The following is a 21,404-nucleotide window of genomic DNA, read 5'->3' on the forward strand; positions in this document are numbered from 1 at the left end:
CTCTTCCGGCCTGTGGGGCCAAAAACAACAGCAGCCAGAAGCGCCCTGTTTCCGGGTGTGCGCAAGAGATTGCTGCTAGCCTCCTCTGCTTGCCCATGATGTGCCTGCGCAATCAAGATCAGCAAAACAACAGTGCGGTTGGTGTGAGAAAAGCACGGAAGTTGCCTCAGTTTTGGGAGCGGTGGCTGTGCTTAGCAATCTTTCGCAACAAAAGCAACTCGCCTCATTAGGTTCGAAGCGCTTTTATAAAGGACTTAAGCTTTATATTAAAGTCCCGTCCCCTCCCCGCGCAGAGCCACAATTCCTAGCCCGCTTAAACTACAGATCCCAGGATTCTTTAGGGAAAGCTTTAAATGTATGTTGGGTATCCAGCCTGTGGCACCTTAAAGGTAAAGGGACCCCTGACCATTAGGTCCAGTCGTGGCCAATTCTGGGGTTGCAGCGCTCATCTCGCTTTATTGGCCGAGGGAGCCAGCATACAGCTTCTGAGTCATGTGGCCAGCATGGAACCAGAGCAGCGCATGGAAATGCCGTTTACCTTCCCGCCAGAGCGGTACCTATTTATCTACTTGCATTTTGACGTGCTTTCAAACTGCTAGGTTGGCAGGAGCAGGGACTGAGCAACGGGAGCTCACCCCTTCGCAGGGATTCGAACCGCCGACCTTCTGATCGGCAAGTCCTAGGCTCTGTGGTTTAACTCACAGCGCTACCCGCATCCCTTAAAGACACCTTCAAAGACAAATAAATGCTGCAATCGTTAAGCCTCGTTGAATTCGATAGGACTTATGAGCAGGCATGAGAAGAGTTGCACTGCTAGTCTGTAAAATAAGATACTCAGAAGTGGCTTGAGTTGGCCATAAACAACCTGACATGAATGCTGGGTTGACGGTTATGCATTGCTTTTACATTGCTACAAATTCCCTTGAGCATTCTTGCAAAAAAAATAATAAAGCGGCAGCCCTATACAGAGTTACTTTTAACTTTTAACACTGAATGTAGGGAGCTTACCTCTTGAGTAAACATGCACGACATCACACGTCCATTTATTAAATAAAGCTGCAGTCCTAAATATATTTACTAAGGACATGACTATAGTAGTCATCATTGGACACCAATACTTATTTCAGAAAAACCATGCATATAATTGCACTGTTGCTGGGCCCACCTTGACTTTTTGAGGGGCCCCATTTGCTGCTCTCCTTCTAGCTACATTTGTTCCTCTGGCCCTGCACTAAAACCACATGCAGAGTGCTAGCCTGTTTATGTTCACTCAGAAGTAAGCCCAACTATGTTCAGACACACTTACCTATGAGTAAGTCCCATTGAACTCAGTGGGGCTTACTTCTGAGTAAGCATGTATTGCATTGTGAAAACATTGGCAGTATTGATAGACGATTTCCTTTCTGTTTCCATAGCATTCGCCTATCCATTCTTAAGGAAATCAGCCTTGAGCGCTCCCTGGAAGGACAGATCCTGAAGCTGAGGCTCCAATACTTTGGCCACCTCATGAGAAGAGAAGACTCCCTGGAAAAGACCCTGATGCTGGGAAAGATGGAGGGCACAAGGAGAAGGGGACGACAGAGGATGAGATGGTTGGACAGTGTTCTCGAAGCTACCAGCATGAGTTTGACCAAACTGCAGGAGGCAGTGGAAGACAGGAGGGCCTGGCGTGCTCTGGCAATAAACCATGGGGTCACGAAGTCGGACATGACTAAACGACTAAACAACAACAACAATATGGCCACTCTGGGCAAACTAATGACCGCCTCCCTTCTTGCCTGTATTTTGGCAAAGAAGGATGGCTTGATCATCTCCACTTGACTGGCTGCTGCAGAAGCTGGCAAATAACTTCATTGGAAGCCATGTTCCATGCAAATGTAAGGTAAGCATTACACTTACCAAGAGCATGCAAAACTGAGTTCTTTCCGAGGTGGGAAGAAGCTAGCAAAAATACCTATTGCAAATGGGCAAAGACAGCACTGAGCAAACATCAAAAGGTGAATATAACAAAGCCTGCTTCTTTGCAGGAACTATTTTCATACAATCTTAACCGTTTTGGACCTGTCAGAAAAGAATCATAGAACTGCAGAGTTTGAAGGATCATCTAATAACAGATCACCACCAGCCAGGTCCCACAACTTCAACATTAAGCTTTCATTTCACCCAAACACATCAAATTCAGTGCTAGGCAGTGTGGCAAATGGTGATTCATTAGTTTATGAGATGATCATTCATAAACTTGAGATAATAACGTTAAATTAAATCATTCTTTAATTTATGGGAAATAATATTCCTACCTCATAAATCCAGGAGAATTGCTTTATCTCAAATGTGCTGGTAAAGATGTGCACATGTCTCATCCCCCTGACACTTATATTAGCTCATCATCATGGCAGAGACCTCTCAAAATAACTCCCCAGAATGATAGCTTTGGGGCTGGCACAGAAGATAAATCTAGTAGCTGTAAAGTTAGAGGTCAGGGAATTGATGTTATAGGTTTGAAAGGAGCAGACATGTACTCCAAAATGCTTGCTTAATTTCATAGGCGCAAGACAAAATGTGCCCGAAATGATTTCTTATTTCCCCATCGGAAGGTGCCAGCCTTATTCCAAACGCCTGCTGGGTTGCTTTATTAGTCTTAATCAAGTCCCACCTCGTGCCAGTAATTCAAGAGGCCAGAGAACTCAAAATCATCTTGCCGCTAGCTGTACAAGATACTTTGTTCTATGCCTTTGAAGGTTTATGTTCTAATCACCTATAGATGCTGAATCCGAAATCTTTAATGCCCAAGGGATGCCCTTGAGGTCCTAGTGGCCTGGGGGAGCCAAAACAGTATCTCCTAAAATATTAATAACCCAGAGGTGCAATTTCCTATTTTCCTTAGTCAGCAGTTTTGGGGGGACTAGATTGGACCATTTGGTGCCTTATCAGACCATTTGGTCCATCTCAGTATTTATTTGGTACTGATGGGCAGTAGCTCTCCAGAATTGTATCCAGGAATCTCCCAGCCCCACCTGGGGATTGAGCCCACCTTTGCTTACCCAACTGCATATCTCATTACTACTACTGCTGTGGTGCTGCCAAAGCAGGACTTCAGGGAAGAAGTCCAGAGCTCCCAGACACAACAGGGCTGGCTTTCCATACAATTCAGTCCAGTTCTACTGTTACCTAGTTATAGTGTTCATCTCCTAGCTCGTTTTATTTTATGGCATCTTTGCATTCTTCTTGTAAGTTGCTTTGAGACATTTTTTTTCCTGTAAAAAGTGATTAATAAATGTAATAAATAAAACAAAAACTCATTTAATAACTGAAGAAGGGAGTAAGCACAACAGCGAAGGGGATATTTGCACATATATATATATATATGAATGACTGTGAGAAACTTAGGCAGACATCTGAATATTAAGTTGGTCCATGAATATCTTTCCATGAAGGTCATTGGTAATTACTGCAGCCCTCCAGCTGTGATCATTTATTCAGTTAAAAAATATAGTCTTTCACAGATGTTTAGCAATCATTTCGAAACACTAGGTCATGTTGTACATTTGCAACAAATTAATATTACGGCGAAGGATTGGTTAATCATCTCTACTGGGCACTCAAGGGGTATGACAAAAATGTCAACTAAAATGTTACAATTATATTGATTGATTGGCATTCTAATAATTTTAAGTGGAGAATAGCCTAGTATTTTATGTACAAAAATTATTCATTTTCCTTTCATAAAAAGGGACTTTTTACAGCTGGATTTCAAGACATCGCTTCCCAGCGGTGGGTGTCATCCAGCCAAGATAAAGCGTTGCAAGTCCGGTTCTTTTAAAATTTAAAAATTGCAGAGAGTTAAGCATGCGCTTAGCTATACAACTGAAATGTGGGGTGAAATGTGCTGAACAGCTGGGATCTTCCTTTGTTTTAAGAAACTGTATTCCGTATTTGAATATCTCTGTTACTAGGCTGACATTCATTTTCACTCATTTAATGTAGACTTCTTTCCATCACTATTGCAAGGGTTCAAGCCAATCTTCAATATAGCCTATTTTTTTAATTTTAATTTTTGTACAAACTACATATGATAGAGTGTTATGTAGATTTTTCCCGGATGTCTCGGTGTCAGAGTCCTCCTCGTACAGTTTCTCAACTACAAGGTTTAACACAGAGAATCAGTGTTCTGGTCTTCAGTACATTACAGTTGAACTCCTGAACCCGGTGACATTGAATAGTAATCTGTAAGATTGTATATATCTCTCTTCAAGATTCATCTGAGACTGAATATATGTGTGTGTACACACACACACACACACACACGGTATATATTCTTTAAGCTCATGTTATTTTGAGTTATAGTATGTGTTGCATTGAGATATTTAGTGTATAATGTACCCTTATTTCATATACAGAGCTGTGCTCGATGAGGTTCTAGCCTAGATAACAAAAGCTTTCCCCAAAAGGAAGTTCTTTGTGGGGGGGGGGGGAGGGATGAAGCAAAATAGCTCGATAGACACAACTCCCTTGAGATGTGGTAGAAGTAGGGCACTCCCATCAATGTTTTCTGTTCTTGCCCAGTGCTGAACTAGGCTCAAAAATAGTGAAATTGCTCCTGATTGAACAGAATGAGGAACGGGAATGGACATTGTCTAGTGTTTTGAAATGCGATTCACATGTAAATGTATGTTTTAAAAAGCAGGCATAGGGTGTAATCCTATCCTTTGGATACATTAGCCGAGTAGTCCTTGGAAGTGCCAGTAGACATGGAGCTAAGAGTGGGAAAAGATGTCTGTTGCCAACCTGCACAGCCCTGGAAGGCTTGAAGCTGCAGGGAAGGACCATAGCTGAGTGGTAGGGAATCTGCTTTGCGTGCAGATGGGCCCAGGTTCAATCCCTAACGTCCCTAGGGATGGGAATGCCCCCTACCTGAAACCCTGGAAAGCCACTGCTGTCCTGGGCTAGATGGACCATTAGCCCATCTAACCATCCAACCCAGCTGCAGAGCAACCAAGAACAAGGTGTTTTTTTTTGTTTGTTTTTTTAAAGCATGTTTATTCCAATTTTAAGATTACAGAAAAAGAAAAAGAGAAAAGAGAAACAAATCACATACCTCCTACAAAAAAAAACACACTCAGTACAAAGAAAAATACAAAAGACAAAAAATCACAATAAAAAAGAATAACAAAAAAATCAAATTGAACTATTAAAGCCGTTTTCCCATTTACTTATTTCCGTGACTTCCTCTCACTTCTCCGCTTTGTATTCTAATTTGAATCGTATCTCCAGCAAATCCTTCTATCCTTCTTTTCATTTACTTATTTTAACATTCGAAAGTATTTAATTCTCCTCTATCTTTATTTTACACTTCATATTTACTTATTCCATTATACTCTGTCTGCCAATACGGACTAATATTCTTCTCCAACCTTTTCTAACATTCTTTTATATTACAATATTTCTGAAGATATATTTTAAATTTTTTCCAGTCTTCTTCCATCGACCCTTCTTCTTGATCTCGAATTCTGCCGGTCATCTCAGCCAGTTCCATATAGTCTATCACTTTTCTCTGCCATTCTTCTCGGGTAGGCAATTCTTGTGTCTTCCAGTATTTCCCAATAAGTATTCTTGCCGCTGCTGTCGCATACATAAAGAAATTCCTGTCTTCCCTTCGCACCAATTGGCCGACCATGCCCAAGAGGAAGGCCTCTGGTTTCTTCAAGAAAGTATATTTCAATACCTTTTTTAGTTCATTATATATCATTTCCCAGAAGGCAAGAACAAGGTGTTTTGTGGGCAGAACAGGGGTGGCACAGGGGAGGAGCACACCTGCTAACTGCCCACTTGGTTGCATGGACACAGCCATGAATACCTGGGCAATCTACACCAAAGAACAATCAAGCAAAAAATTACTCCTCTCCCATGGACTTGAATAGGAGGGATCGGGGTCAAATGAGGAATGCCCCCACTGTCTCCTGCAATACTTTTTCTGTGTTTTCCATCTTCCCTTGTGAGATGGGGGTAGCTTGGATGCAAAGACTGGGGAGGTGAATCTCAGAACCGGAGGATTCCTGGCCATAGGACTGCTTGTTCCCTCAGTTATATTAGAAACCCTAGTGTGCTGCCTCTGAGCTATGCAATGCAAATAAGCAGGACCACTGTAAATGGTAGATATTCATATCAAAGCACAGTAAGCCATTTTCTTCCTTTTTTTACTACTACTACTATTATCAGGCATTTGTTAATCTTAACAAAAACAGGCTTTCATTTATCAGCTTATTTAGCTTCATGTTAAAGTACTCAACAATGACTTAAATGAAATAAAGCACAAGGTAATTTGCTTAAAAATGAACTCATTGTCATATAGTTAATAGAAATAGTTTCTTATTCATGCATCATTAATATTTTATGCTTGTTAAAAAAAAGTAGTCTAATTTTAATGTGCCCTTTTGCTAGGCAGTAATGGAAGTTTTGATGGGTCATAAAGCAATGATTGAAGATTCAAAGCATATTCCTATGGTCAGAGCCGCAGCCACATCCCAAGCACATTGGTTTTCCTCCTCCTCATACTTCCAAGACTATTTATATTGTACATGACTCCCAATTATAATCCACTTCTGTTAGTGATTTTTTTTTTTTGTGTGTGTGTGTGTGTGTGTGTGTGAATCTGCATGACTTATGCCTTGACTTGACTGAAGAAGATGATCAGTTATATGGCTAATATTTACTGTGCATTATACACTTCAACCTATTTTACCAAATGTGGAGCTGAGTCCTGCAATAATTTGATTGTTTACTTTTGTGTTTTGTTAAACTCAGTGCTTCAGTGCATGGACATACATTGGACACTGTTCTGCAATACTGTGGTACCTTGGGTTAAGTACTTAATTCTTTCTGGAGGTCCGTTCTTAACCTGAAACTGTTCTTAACCTGAAGCACCACTTTGGCTAATGGGGCCTCCTGCTGCCACTGCGCCACCGGAGCATGATTTCTGTTCTCATCCTGAAGCAAAGTTCTTAACCCAAGGTACTATTTCTGGGTTAGCGGAGTCTGTAACCTGAAGCGTATGTAACCTGAAGTGTAGGTAACCCGAGGTACCACTGTACTTTGTGAAAATTAGGCACGCTTAAGTCCCAACTAAATCAAGGGCACTAAAGCTGCAATCCTACACACTTGGGAGTATCCTACTAAACACGGAAGGGTTTTGATCTGAACGAGCACACTGTATATTTCAAGGTTTCATTGATTTCAGTGTAATTTCAGCACACCTCATTTTCAGTGGCTTGCACCCAATAGTTGCTGCCAAGGGGTTTATTTAGGGGTTCAGTAACTAGGGTGCGTTCATGGGTGTCCATTGTCTAGGATGCATTCATAATAGCCAGATATTGGGAAACATCATGACAAGGGATGATCTCTTGCAAGAGACGGCTGTTTAGGTGTGTTTAAGACAGGTAAAAATTATCACCCATTTTGCAGAAAAGTACACACTGGCCTGCTAAACAATAGAAGGATGAAGGAAATTGGCTGCTGTTTAGATCATTAGTATGTAGTGTACTACTGTAATCAAAATGTATATTCTGTTGAACAATTTGCAGGTGCTAGATAATTAAGATAAAGTGAAATGTAATGTTAAGCTAACACCCTTCATGTGTCATGTTGTCTACAAGATTTCTGGAACGCTTATGAAGGAATAGAACATAGAAGTTGTTTTTGTTTAAATGCAGTTTGTTTATGGCCTTTTTGTCTACCCCTCTGTCTTATTGGAGGCAGAATAAATTATGCCTGTTATCTTGAGTAATTACTCGCTAAGATTTGTATTTAACAACATTTGCATTCAGGTTTTGATTACTACTCTAAATACAGTAATTTTTCAGTATATTTATACTTTAATGCATATTTTATGTTAGAGTTAAAATATGTGATTACTAGTTCATAACAACTAAAAGCTTTCAAAATATTTTAAAGGCACTGTTCAAGCACAAAAACTTCTAAATATATGGTGGAAGTATTCACTAGCGAGGATTTTATGTCATTTTGTGAGTGCACCAATGAATTAAAGCACAATTTCTGGTCCATTAATATCTGATCTGGTCATATTTATTTTTGTTTTATCTGAAAAACAATGTTTAGTCTGAAGCTAAGTAGCTGTTTTAATCAAATGTTTCATGCTTTTACTTAGTGTGTGATTGCTAAGAGAATACCACAATTTCAATGGTATAGTCAAATGCATATATCTATATAAAGACATTTGCCCTTGTCTTGCAAGATGCTGAGTATACATGCATTTTTCTCTGTAGGGATTTATCTAGAAGAAACTCAACAACAATAGGCCGGTAATAAGGCAGGGTGGAGAATTAGTAAGCAAGCATCAAACTCATGTATAAGAAACATTTACCCTCTAGACTGACATGGAGAATCTCAGATCTGGGCATAGCTGTCAAGCGTCCCTTATTTGAAGGGACAGTCCCTTATTCCAGCACCATGTCCCACTGCTGTCCCTTACTGATGGATGTCCCTTAGATGATGTCCCTTAAATTTCAAAGGAAGCAGCTCCTCTCCCTCCCTCCCTGCCGGCCAGGGAGGAGGGAGGCTCCAATTGTGTTGCTTGGCTGTGTTGCTCACCCAATAAGAAGTCTAAGAACAACTGGGGGGTGGAGCTTGCATGCCTTGTGCTGATCAAATCGGCTGTGTTCCCTGGGGACTCGCCTTTGCTCAGCACTTCCCAGTGGAGAGGTGACGGTGGTTTTCCTTGAGGCTTCGTTTGGCTGCTGGCTGGGCTTTCTGCCTTTGGCTCAGAGGGGCTCAGAAGTTGAACATACCTGTGCTGAGTGCTCGAATCAGAATCAGATGTATAAGTCATCGACGGCCCACTCACCTTTGCCGGCGAAAAGGTCTGTCTGGAGCGGGGGCACATGGTGGGGGAAAAGGAAAGGAGATCTTGTGGGGGGGGCTTTTGAATTTGTTTTGGAGGCTCCTTCGATTGACTTATGGGGAAAAGAAAGGAGCTGGTTGACTAAAATGGTGGGTGACTGGCGATCTTGTGGGGGGGGGAGGCTGTGTGTATGTGGCTAGTTAATGCAAGCTGAGGGGTTTTTTGAATGATGGACGCCATTTTGTTGCACGTGCTGCTGCAAACTTTGCAGTGCAAAGCCAGGCCGGGGAGCCATCTTAAGTTGAGGCTGCATAGGCCTTGTGGTGCATGTGATTCATATTCTATTCAGTTGAACCTCTGGTTACAAAGTTGGTTGGACAGTGTTCTCAAAGCTACCAGCATGAGTTTGACCAGACTGCAGGAGGACAGGAAGACTGGAGTGCCTGGAACAGGTGAGGCTGCAGGTCCCTTATTTTGGCTGCTGATCCCTTATTTTCAAGGCTGCTGGTCCCTTATTTTCAAATCTGTAAGTTGACAGCTATGGATCTGGGGACCAATTACGACCCTTCAAATTACTCTGTCTGGTCCTCAGCACTTGCTCCAGCCACACCCTCTTTCCAGGCCATGCCCCACATCAACCCTACTTTGCAGCTTCCTTGGGTGGTTTTCCCTGACTGGAATGTGACTTTGAACTGTGATAATACTTCATTTGTCTAGATGTCTGTTAAAGAGAAGTGTGGGAGTGTATCTAACAAGCCTCAGTTGGTCGCTGGTCTTTGCTGCTATCCTCATTATTCTCAAGAGAAGCACTTCTATCAGAACACAGTGTAAACATTCTTTAAAATGCATGACTGCTTTCTGGAGCTTCTGGAAAAGAACTGATGGTTAAGAGGAAGTCAGGAGCATGGAAAGGAGAGTACCATAGAAGTTTGATTCACCCACAGGGAACAGATTGATTCAACAGGCCCACTTTCCAAGTAGACTAATTTGGAGTCATATTTTCCTGACCATTATCAGATTATCCTCAGATTGGGGAAATCCAAATTCACAGAGTGGAAGACCTTCAGTTTGAGGTGGACGTCACATGGATGAGGTGAATGCACATTAAACTCTAGTGTGGACAAGCCCATAGTTGCACCAATAGCTATGTAACATTAGGCACTCTTGACATGGTGGTACCAGACAAATCCTGTTGTTATTATTATTATTAAATCCCTATTTGCATCAGTGTGCTAAGATATGAGCAGACGAACCTTTTGGCAATTCAGTCCCAAGTCATTTAGTCCTTTAAAGACCATCACCAGCACTGTAAATTGGGCTTAGAAACACATTGGCAACTATTGCAAACTAATACAACACAGGTATCATCTGTTCTTCTGACCAAGAGTTAAGCTGCCACATTTTGTTCCACTTGGAATTTCCACGTTCTTTTTTTAAGGCAGCCCCATGAGAACTGTACTGGTGGCTAAAAGCAGCCAGCAAAACCAAGCCCCTTCCGTTCTTTTCCTCCTTCCTCTGTAGGGAAACACAGTCAGCGCCATTTTCCCATTTAGATGCTACGACTCCCATCTATTTCCCGGCGCGCCATGCACGTCTTAGAAAATCATACTGTAGAATTGGAAGGGGGCCAGGACAGTCATCTAGTCCAACCCCCACAGTACAGGAATGCTTTGCCCAACATGGGGGCTCAAACCCACATACCCTCCAACATTTCTCTGATGAAAATAGGGACGCCCCATTCCAGTTTTACTATTTATACCCCACACAACTTTACTGGGTTGCCCTAGCCACTCTGGGTAGCTTCCAACATATATAAATGCATAATAAAACATGAAACTTTTTAAAAAATAAAAGTCTTCCCTATACAGGATTGCCTTCACATGGCTCGGGGGTTGGATAACTGCATACCCTCCAACATTTCTCCAATGAAAATAGGGACACCCTATTCCAGACCCTTCCAGGAAAATAGGGACGTTGCAAAATACGGTCTGAAGCTCAACATCAAAAAAACGAAGATCATGTCCACTGGGCCCATCACCTCCTGGCAAATAGAAGGGGAAGAAATGGAGGCACTGAGAGATTTTACTTTCTTGGGCTCCATGATCACTGCAGATGGTGACAGCAGTCACAAAATTAAAAGACGCCTGCTTCTTGGGAGGAAAGCAATGGCAAACCTAGACAGCATCTTAAAAAGCAGAGACATCACCTTGCCAACAAAGGTCCGTATAGTTAAAGCTATGGTTTTCCCAGTAGTGATGTATGGAAGTGAGAGCTGGACCATTAAGGGGTGATATGATAGCCATGTTAAGGGGTGATATGATAGCCATGTTAAGGGGTGATATGATAGCCATGTTCAAATATATAAAAGGATGTCACATAGAGGAGGGAGAAAGGTTGTTTTCTGCTGCTCCAGAGAAGCGGACACGGAGCAATGGATCCAAACTACAAGAAAGAAGATTCCACCTAAACATTAGGAAGAACTTCCTGACAGTAAGAGCTGTTCGACAGTGGAATTTGCTGCCAAGGAGTGTGGTGGAGTCTCCTTCTTTGGAGGTCTTTAAGCAGAGGCTTGACAACCATATGTCAGGAGTGCTCTGATGGTGTTTCCTGCTTGGCAGGACTCGATGGCCCTTGTGGTCTCTTCCAACTCTATGATTCTATGATTCTATGATAAAGAAGGCTGATCGCCAAAGAACTGATGCTTTTGAATTATGGAGCTGGAGGAGACTCTTGAGAGTCCCATGGACTGATCAAGAAGATCAAACCTATTCTGAAGGAAATCAGCCCTGAGTGTCTTGAGCTGCCTCGAACGCCCTTCTCTGTAGAATATCATTTTATTTTATTTTTTTAAGTCTTTCTCTGTAAGCTCGAGGTCTGGGAACAGCCACAACTTCCTGCAGCTGACTTGGAACTCGAGGGAGGGAGAGAAGAACTGAACGAGCCCTGAAGACAAAGGCTATTCCGAAGCCTTGGCCACGCCCACCAACCTTACGTCGCGACGAACGTTCCGACGCAGCTGGGAGGGAGGGGAGAGAGAAGCGCCGGCGAGCCTTAAACCGGGGGAAGGCCGAGCGAATCGCTCGAAGGCGCGAGCGACGCTCTCCGCGAGCGACGAGCTTGCGTCACCCGGATGAGGAGAGAGCGGGGAGGCGGGTCGTTGGTGCTGGTGCGCAGTTGGTGCTTTCCAGCTCCTGAGCCGAAACCGCCGCCGCGATGATGGCCGCGGAGAGCCCTTCCTCCTACCCGAGGACGTCCATCGAGGACGATTTCAACTACGGCACGAATGTGGCCACTGCCAGCGTCCACATCCGCATGGGTAAAAAAGGAAAAAAGGGGGGCGGTGTCCTGCTCCTTTGCCTCCTCCAGGTCTCTGCCCCGCTCCCTCTCCAGGCATCGCCCTGCTAACTAGTCCGGTCCCCCCCCCCCACTCTGGTTTTGAAGGGTCAGGATTCGACCCGCTTGCTTCCTGGAGCCGAGCCTGTCGCAGCTTTTAAGGGCGCAGGACGAAACCAGAGAAAGAAGGCGTCATCGCCGCGGTGCTTTTAATTTCGTTTTCTATCCCACCCTTTTCTCCCAAGGTGTCAACATGGTTCTTCTCCCCCCCCCCCTGTAATCCCTACAACAACCCTGCCAGGTAGGGTGAGGCTGAGAGGCAAGGTTTTAGTCCGACACTAACCTTCATGATACACCTTTAAGTGCCAGGCCAAAAAACCTGTTCTTTTCTAACCAGGCCTTTGGTTGACTTGATTGACATCCTATTCCCTTTTAAAATGTGGGGTTTTTTTGCGGGGGGGGGGTGTTATTGGGTTGTTGTTTTGATTATATACCCTGCGGTTTTGTATTTCGATTTTGTTCTGTGAACCGCCCTGAGACCTCAGAGTATAGGGTGGTATATAAATTCAGTAAATAATAATAATAATAATAATAACCACTGCACCACCCTGGCTTCCAGACAGGGCTTTGGCAGCATCGCCCCGACACACACGCTAAGGTAGAAGCAAAGATAAAAAGACACTTAAAAAAAAAACCAGTTAAAAAGGCAGCTTGGCTGGAAAGAAAAATTATTTGAGTCTGTCTTTTTGTCTCTCGCTCACACGCACACCCCGTGTGCTGATAATCCTTATTAATTATGTGGCAAAGTACAAACCATCCTCCTGTCTCCAAATTGCAGATTATTGGGGTTCACAGGATCAAATTACAACTTGAAATCACAAAATGTATAATGAAAATAAAAACAGAAACAACCCAATAACCACTGCCCCCCACCCACCCATTTTAAAAGGGCATTGAATGGCAGTCAACCAAAGACCTGGTTAAAGAGGAATGTTTTTGCCTGGCACCTAAAGGTGTGTAATGAAGGCGCCAGGCAAACCTCCCTGGAGAAAGCATTCCACAGACAGGGAGCCACTGCAGAAAAGGCCTGTTCTCATGTTGCCACCTTCCAAACCTCTCAAGGAGGAGGCACATGGAGAAGAGTCTCAGAAGATGATCTCTGGGTCTGGGTAGGTTCATATGGAAGGAGGCAGTCCTGAGTCGTTTAAAGCTTTATAGGTCAAAACCAGCACTTTGAATTGGGCCTGGAAACTGGTAGCCAGTGCAGTCAGACCAGGATCAGTTTAATATGCTCAAACCGTCTTGCCGCGGTGAGCAACCTGGCTGCTGACTTCTGCACTAACTGAAGTTTCCAAACCATCTTCAGAGGCAGCCCTATGTGTAATGCATTGCTGTAATCTAACCTTGAGGTTACCAGGGTATAGATGACAGTAGTTAGGCTATCCTTATCCAGATAAGGGCATAGCTGGGCCACCAACTGAAGCTGATGGGAGGCACTCCACACCACTGAGGCCACCTGAGCCTTGAGCGACAGCAAAGTATCCAGGAGTACCCCCAAGCTATGAACCTGCTCCTTCAGAAGAAATGTAACCCCGTCAAGAGCAGGTAACCTCCTAGCCATCCGGTCTAGGGAACCACCCACTAACAGTGCCTCAACCTTACCTGGATTGAGTCTGTTTGTTGGCTCTCATCCAGTTCATTATCGAGGGAAGACACCGGTCCAGCACTTCCACTGCCTCACCTGCAGATGTAAAGGAGAAATAGAGCTGAGTGTTATCAGCATACTGCTGACAACGTATTTTCGTTGTCACTTGGTGAAAAGGGTGGGGAAAGCTGCATCTACTTTAAGAAAATGTGTTTCCAGATGCTGCTAAAATTGCAGGAGTAGGACTAGTAAAAATGATGTTGACTCTGCAAGGAATTGTTACATCTTTGAATGAGCTGCAAATCCAGCAATGGTCTTTGTACAGGTATTATTTGCTCTGTGGCAATGTGAGTGCCCACTGTGAATGTATGGATGGAAGGCGGAAGGAGAATGCTGTAATAATTCATTGGCCAGCAACAAACATTTCAGGCGAACGTATCCTCTTGATTTGCTCTCATTTACTGTCCATTGTCTTGTTTGCGCAGTTCAGTGCTTACTTGGGCTACTCATGTATTCCCTGATGCATAACTTTGGCAATGCTACTAAACAAACAGGATGTTAACCTATTGCTGCCCTTTGAGGAACCACTTGTTCATTCTAATGAGTACAATTTATTCACTATTACACTATTTTTTGTTTTTGTTTCTATGCTTCATTAAAAAGATACACTAGTTTTTTATTAATCATCTGATTCGAAGTAAAGCAAGAATTAAACCATGTTAATATGCTGTCTTATTTCCCATCTCTTAGCATTTCTGCGCAAAGTCTACAGCATTCTTTCAGTTCAAATTTTCTTGACTACGGTGACCTCTGCAGCTTTTCTGTACTCTGAGACAATTCGGACATTTGTGCATGACAGGTTAGACCCTTTTGATGAATACAGTTGCACTGTATTTCCCCCACATTTCAATGTATAATAAATTTTAGACAGGATACTGTTTGATGTAATAATAGGTTTCAGGGAATTTTGCTGGCGTCATTGGTTCTCAAGCATGGTTCTCTTCTGTATGTTGCTTGCTACTGTGAGATAACAATGATTTATTTATTATTAAACATCTTAGTCCGAAGGGTCTCCAAGCGACTTGCATTGAATTTTTAAAAAATAAATACATTATACCATAGAAAGGGGGAGAGGTCATATAACTCAATACTATTACATGCAACATATTGGGAAAACAAGACACCAGCTCCTTCCCATAACAGAAATAGAAAAACATTAGCAGTATGTGAAGAATAAGCAAAACAATACTGGTATCCACTAACTAGAAGAGAAAAATTAAAACAACACCGATACACCTCTCCCTGACCCAAAAATAATTCCCATCAACCTGCCATTTTTTTTAAAAATGTAACAACTACACCAATAAGTCTGCTGTAACTCAGGGGTGGGTGGGTCTCTGTATTTCGTGTATGTAATGATGCTTGTTAAAGGCACTTGAGCAGGGTCAATAAAAGATGACCCTGGTGGATGTAGCTGTGCTACTGCTAAGCATAATAAGCAGCATTTATATAGGTGTGTTAAATTGTTCAAAGCAGGTTGCATTACCTTGGTCACCCTTAATACAACCCTTTATTGTTACCATATTGTAGATGGAGGACTAAGGCGGAGAGAGATGATATTTTTCTTCCCCTCAGATGTGTTCCTGAATGAAGCTCATCTACTTTCTGTCATAGAATTTATACAGAAATAAATTGCTACCAAGAGCATGACTATTTATTTGAGGGTTTCATACGCTTGAAATATTGGTGACTTTGTAACTGTAGATGTCTTAATTTCATACAACCAGAAGAGAGGTGTCTGACCTTCATTGCAGATATATTAATTTTTTTTAGACATGTATCCAATAGACTCTTACTTTTTTTTTTTTACATTAAAACAAAAGGAGCTAAAAAGCCAGCAAATTAATGTTGACTGTGTTCTCTGTTAAATCTCACAGCCCAGCTGTACTCCTGGTATCCGTGCTTGGTTCCCTGGTTGTGATTGTGGCATTAACTTTGTACAGACATCAGCATCCACTTAATTTATATCTTCTCTTTGGCTTTGTAAGTATTTCCAAAGCTTACTTTCTTCCTTACTGCTTTGTGGAGACTTTTTAAAAAGTTGCAGATAATTTGTTCTCCTAGTAGCCTTTCTGTTAAGATTGCTTTTCAAAGAGTGAAGTAGGTCTGTAAAATACGCACTGTACCTTCTGAAAATTGACGTACACTCAGTTTCCTCTGTGTGCTCAGAAAAGTGCAATAGTGTGAATTCAGGAAGACAGTGGGTTGCATCTAACAATGAAGTTCTCCTTGTGCAATGCAACTTCTCTGTCCCCTCCTCCGCTTGTGTACCCCCCAATTCTGCCCTAAAGGGCCCCTTCAAAACTTTGTCCAATGAGCATGAAGGCTGGAGGGTTTTTAAGTATGTTCAATTGAATGCACTTAGATATTCTCCCCATAATTTGAAACCCTGATAAAACATGGTTCTTCTTCAAGTTTTCCAAGTCTATTCGATGGAACATGCTTTAAAACTTTCTTTACGCCTTTGTAGTAATTGCCCCCAAATCCAATGAGCAGCGCCAGTGCCCAGCCCTGTTCCTACTTTAACCCTGTGTTTTCACACAAATGCTTTTAACACAGCTAGTGTTCAGTGCCCAATTGCTTATAAAGCACTGTCTGCTTCTGTGGTGGTTGGTGCGATCTCTAGGAAGTGGAAGGTATATAAAGGCATGCCACTTTTCCTTAATCCAAATAGGTTTATCTTGAACTAAACATATTACTCGACTGACATGCATAGAACCCAGTCTAATGACTCTGTTGCATGCAGATCCTGGCTGCACAAGCTGACCATTCCAATTTCTTCAGTGTCTGATAGAGTGCTGCCGTACACAGGGTGCCCTTTGGCTTGAGATTGCTGAGTGGAGCTGCCTTAACGTTGGCTTTAGATGATAATTCTTTCATTTTATTTTTCGCAGACCCTTCTTGAAGCACTGACTGTTGCTATTACAGGTATGCATTCACCCTTATCCTATAGATAGAAATAGAAAGGAAGAAGCCCTATTTTATGATTTGTTACTGCTTGCTGAAAGGTGATTGACAGTACAGAAGCCAGATTTGATGTCTCTTCTGTTATACATTCTCTTCCAACCAAAAATGAACAAGAAAAAATAGAGAAATGCAAATATAATTAAAAGAACAGAGACTGTACCCTAGAAGTATGGACGTCTGCCTATTATTCTTTCATTATATTCTATAGAAATTAGCATGCTTATTCTTGGGATTAGCACTGTAATCGTAGGTGTCTCATTGCCTGGAATATAGGTATGCTTAGCTGTTGTCAAATGGAGCTGATAATTTTTTTTCTTAATGTGAGCACGATGCCTGCATTGATTTAGTTTGAGGTAACAATGCCAAATGTTCGATAAAGATTTTAATTTACCTTTCCTTGTTTCTCCCCATAGTGACTTTCTATGAAGTATCTGTTGTTCTGCAAGCCTTTATCTTAACGACGGCTGTCTTTTTTGCTCTCACTTTGTACACTTTGCAGTCCAAAAGAGATTTCAGCAAAGTTGGAGCAGGGTAAGTTACTTTCCTATACACGCACACAAACACACACAGTATATATACATCCATGTATAAGAGGATATAGTGGCAAAATTTGGGGGAGTTTCTATAACCACCCTGCAAAAAACAGCAACATTTGCTTACTCATAGAGGTGAACAAATGACTGTGTCACTTAATATACAGTGGTGGCCATTTCTGTAGAGAGTTGCTGTTGGAAAAACACGGGGCAGCTGAATTGATAAAGTGTGTGCACAAAGTAAAATCCGGGGGGGGGGGTGTCAGTGTGACTTGTCATGACTGAAACGGTGATAGCAAGTATCACAATGCGAATGTATGTTCTATAATAGGCGTGTATGTAACTAAGATGAAAGCGTAGTTTAAGAAGAAAGTCACTAACCTACTAATGTGTGTTCACAGGCTGTTTGCTTGCTTATGGATTCTTCTTCTATCAAGCTTTCTAAGGGTAAGAGGTCACACCTTGTTGTTGTTATTGAAAACATCACTGGATAATTTAAAAGGGGGGAGGGTAGGTTTATGCTAGGGCTGTGCCCCCCATCTAATTTGAGGTCCTTATGACTCAGGGGCTCCTTGTAGTAGTAAAGGAGTTCACTGTAACATGTATTGTTATTCCTCAGTTTGAAATGGGTGACGTAGGAAGTTTAATACAGTTTTTAAACTAAAAAATATACTTAGTTCAGTGGTTACAGTTTATATGTTTTAAAACTGGACTTCTGCTGTATTGGATTTGTCTTAAGCTCAACAATACTTAAACCACGGTTTGCAAGCCCAGTTAAAAATACGATTTCTAAATTTTTGAATGATGACTGAACTGACCGAGTGTAAACTCATTCCACCAAGATCAGGTACAAAACCACAGTTCATTTGCGGTGTGCTTCTAGGCATGTTTTTGTAACATGTAACATAAATCAAGGATGCAGTCCTATACACACTTAACTGGGTATTAAGCCTCCTTGACCATAATGGGGCTAAGTTCTGAGTAAACTTGCATGGGGTTGCAGCAGAATTACTTAGCGTTTTACTCCAGTATTTTAATCTGTTTTCTTTTGAAGCCACCATAAGACCTCTGTGGTGCAATGGGTAGGTGCATCAGGTTGTTAATCAGAAGGCTGGTGGATCAAGCCCACCAGGGACAGCCGTGGGCCAAATTCCTGCATTGCAGGGGGTTGGGAAAGATGATCCTTGGGGTCTCTTCCAATTCTACAATTCCATGATTTGAATACAAAGTAGGAAAAACCAGTGCACATCACATGGTCTGTGTGTTGTGCTTTGGACACGTTAATACAATTTAAAGAGCTTAGATGTTTTCAACTTGACAAAAGTAAAAACGGCATCAGTATAAATTGCCAAATAAAGCATTTAATGAGAAAATCCCAAGATCTGCGACTATAGTGTGGGAGATCTTTTTTTAGAGAACTAACGTAAGAGACACAGATGGTAGAACTCAAATGTTTTGAAGAATGCAGTTCAAAACATCTTTTCAGAATAACGCAGATGCAAAATGCCCAGCCCTTGCCAAAACCTTTCAGGATAGCAATGTGTTCAAGAAAATAGATATAATAATAATAATAATAATAATAATAATAATAATAATAAATAATAGCCAATCAACAATCTTAACAGCTATATAGGGATTGGGACCAGAGATCCCTGTCTGGCTATTCTGAAGCAAATTCAGTTTTGTCATCTCAAAAGAGCAGTTCTACAGCAGCAGGAGGAAGGAATATGTGGCCCCCCACGTGTTGCTGGCCTCCAACTCCCATCCACCCCAACCAGCATGGCCAGTAGTCAGAGATGATGGGAGTTGCTGTACTGCATCTGGAGGCACAGGTTCCTAACTCCTGTCAAATAATGAAAGTCATAGAAGACATGACAAGGTCTGCCAATGTTAGGGTTGCCATGTGTCCTCTTTTTTCAGGGGTAAAATTTCTGTCTGGGTGGATTTTTAAAATTTGCCAAATTATCTCCGGCTATACCTTCTGGATGGGACATAGACTTCCCTCCTCTCTTCTCCTGCCCTCCTCAGCAATGTATCACAGCTTCTACAGCCTACATACAGTAGGGGTATTTAAAATGAGAGTCGCCATAGCGTACTCTGGGGGGGGGGGGCTCTTCAAAATATGGCAACCGTAACAATGATAAGATATGGAAAGCACTAAAGTCTCAGGAACGACTAGAAAATGGTATGTTGCGCATACAGTCATACCTTGGTTCGCAAACAACTTAGTTGTTGAGCAAATTGGCTCTCAAACGCTGGAAATCCGGAAGTGTTCCGGTTTTTGAACATTTTTTCAGAAGCCAAACATCTGACACGGATTCTGCTTGAGTGCAGGAAGCTCTTGCAGCCAATCGGAAGATGTGCCTTGGTTTTCGAACATTTTGGGAGTCAAATGGACTCCCGGAACGAATTAAGTTTGAGAACCAAGCTACCACTATATACAGCTTCTTCGTAAGCAAGAAAAATATATGAGTGGCCATATTCAACTAAATCACTGCACGAGCAGAAATCAGGGCAATGGTGCTTGCTAGTACAACATGAATTTCACCCCTCCTCCTGCACCCCGCTCTTCAGATCGGCTCCAGAGGGTCAGAAGAACCTGCAGAACATCATGAGAGGGGAGGGGAGATTGTTCTGTAAGGCAAGCAGAAAAGCTTGTACTGATGGAATAACCTCCTTAGCATTACATTGACTACAACCATTCAGCTTTAATTATAGTTCCATTATGGTCAAATCTAATTTTTTGGTGTGCTTTTATGAAAGACATTTGCACAAAACCTCTCTCTGTGTTCTTTGGTTACAGCTTTTTTTCTACAGTGAAGTATTAGAGGTAGTACTAGCTGCTGGAGGAGCACTTCTGTTCTGTGGATTTATCATCTACGACACTCATCTGCTAATGCACAAACTCTCCCCTGAAGAATACATATTGGCTTCAATCAACCTCTATTTGGACATCATCAATCTGTTTCTACACCTGCTGCGTTTGCTAGAAGCATTTAATAAAAAGTAATTGGGAGTTGTTAGAATTCCTGAGATAATTTGGATGTAGCATCAAAAAAGTTATTAAGACCTAGGAAATCTGCAGAATGCTCTGAGATTGGAGCTTGTTTTTACATTCCACTGTGCTTTCAGTGTTTCCTGTATAAAGGGTGTTTTAGAGAACTGGTGTTTATGATTCTATTCTGAGATCAGTTAATTACATATTGCAGTCATCTTGGCTGTTCAGTAAAGGCTTAACTCCATCCGTTTGCATATCGTTTTTGATTGAAAGCCTTGCTCATCAACCTCCATTTGTGCTATTAGAATTCTATTTTCTGCAATAATTGCCACAGATGTGTCCTTTGATATTCACAATTGTCACTGGCTGGATAGCATAAAATGGAGTCTCTTAATTTTGCTATTGAGCATCAAAGCTTTAAATAAGCTAACATTCTGTTGCTGGTCATCTGTGGAATGTGAAAGCTTACCCTACTAGCATTTTGATGTGAAGGAATTATCCCACAACTTGGCTCCTACACTTTCTAAAATGTTTTAATGTACTTCTAGTTAAATACTGTGTTTTCAAACACTGCAGTATTTTGAGAGATGAAAGGAACTTTATTCCAAAAGTGGATAATTAATACAAGTAAAAGATGTAAATTATTTGTTTATCGATAGTTTCTGCTGTTTTGAAGGCTTGTATCCGGTCTATTTTAGATTTGTGAAATTTAAAAAAGTTCTAAAGCGTGTATATATATATATCACACAAAAACACCATAGCCTCATGTTTTCCGTTGATCCTTCTGGCATGCTGGAGAAGTTTGAAGTACATTTTGACCCCTTTTCCAAGGCTTGTCATTGACTGTTAATAAAGGGTAAGACACTTATGTGCAGTGGAGTGTTTATCAGATGATGTTTTGTATTGGTTGTGTACTGTGAAATGCAGGCAGATCAGGAGGGGCAATTATACTCCATCTGCTCTTCTTTCGGGATAACATTAAGAATTTATGAAAATAAATTTTATGAAATGTTA

The 21,404-nt window shown here is 41.8% G+C and overlaps 1 protein-coding gene and 1 long non-coding RNA gene across 2 annotated transcripts; both read left to right on the forward strand.

Moving 5' to 3' along the window:
* The first annotated feature begins 102 nt into the window (after positions 1-102).
* On the forward strand, positions 103-8,057 carry LOC308486081. The gene is made up of 3 exons (XR_013990926.1): positions 103-230; positions 1,416-5,003; positions 5,768-8,057. It is a non-coding gene; the product is annotated as an uncharacterized lncRNA (long non-coding RNA).
* A 3,861-nt stretch (positions 8,058-11,918) lies between these two features.
* On the forward strand, positions 11,919-21,404 carry TMBIM4 (transmembrane BAX inhibitor motif containing 4). The gene is made up of 7 exons (XM_081023926.1): positions 11,919-12,170; positions 14,583-14,691; positions 15,770-15,875; positions 16,787-16,820; positions 17,273-17,390; positions 17,794-17,839; positions 20,196-21,404. Exons 1-7 carry the CDS (start codon positions 12,068-12,070, stop codon positions 20,400-20,402), a joined length of 723 nt encoding a protein of 240 aa, XP_080880052.1. The 5' UTR covers positions 11,919-12,067; the 3' UTR covers positions 20,403-21,404.

The sequence above is a fragment of the Podarcis pityusensis genome (genome assembly GCF_964106645.2).
Source record: "Podarcis pityusensis genome assembly, chromosome: 10".
NCBI lineage: Eukaryota > Metazoa > Chordata > Lepidosauria > Squamata > Lacertidae > Podarcis > Podarcis pityusensis.

What these genes read in the sequence shown, in the direction of transcription:
- TMBIM4 (XM_081023926.1), top strand. Translation starts at nt 12,068, where the DNA reads ATGATGGCCGCGGAGAGCCCTTCCTCCTACCCGAGGACGTCCATCGAG. An exon ending in TATATCTTCTCTTTGGCTTT is followed by an intron (nt 15,876 to 16,786) that starts GTAAGTATTTCC and finishes TATTTTTCGCAG; the next exon opens with ACCCTTCTTGAAGCACTGAC. An exon ending in TTCTATCAAGCTTTCTAAGG is followed by an intron (nt 17,840 to 20,195) that starts GTAAGAGGTCAC and finishes CTTTGGTTACAG; the next exon opens with CTTTTTTTCTACAGTGAAGT.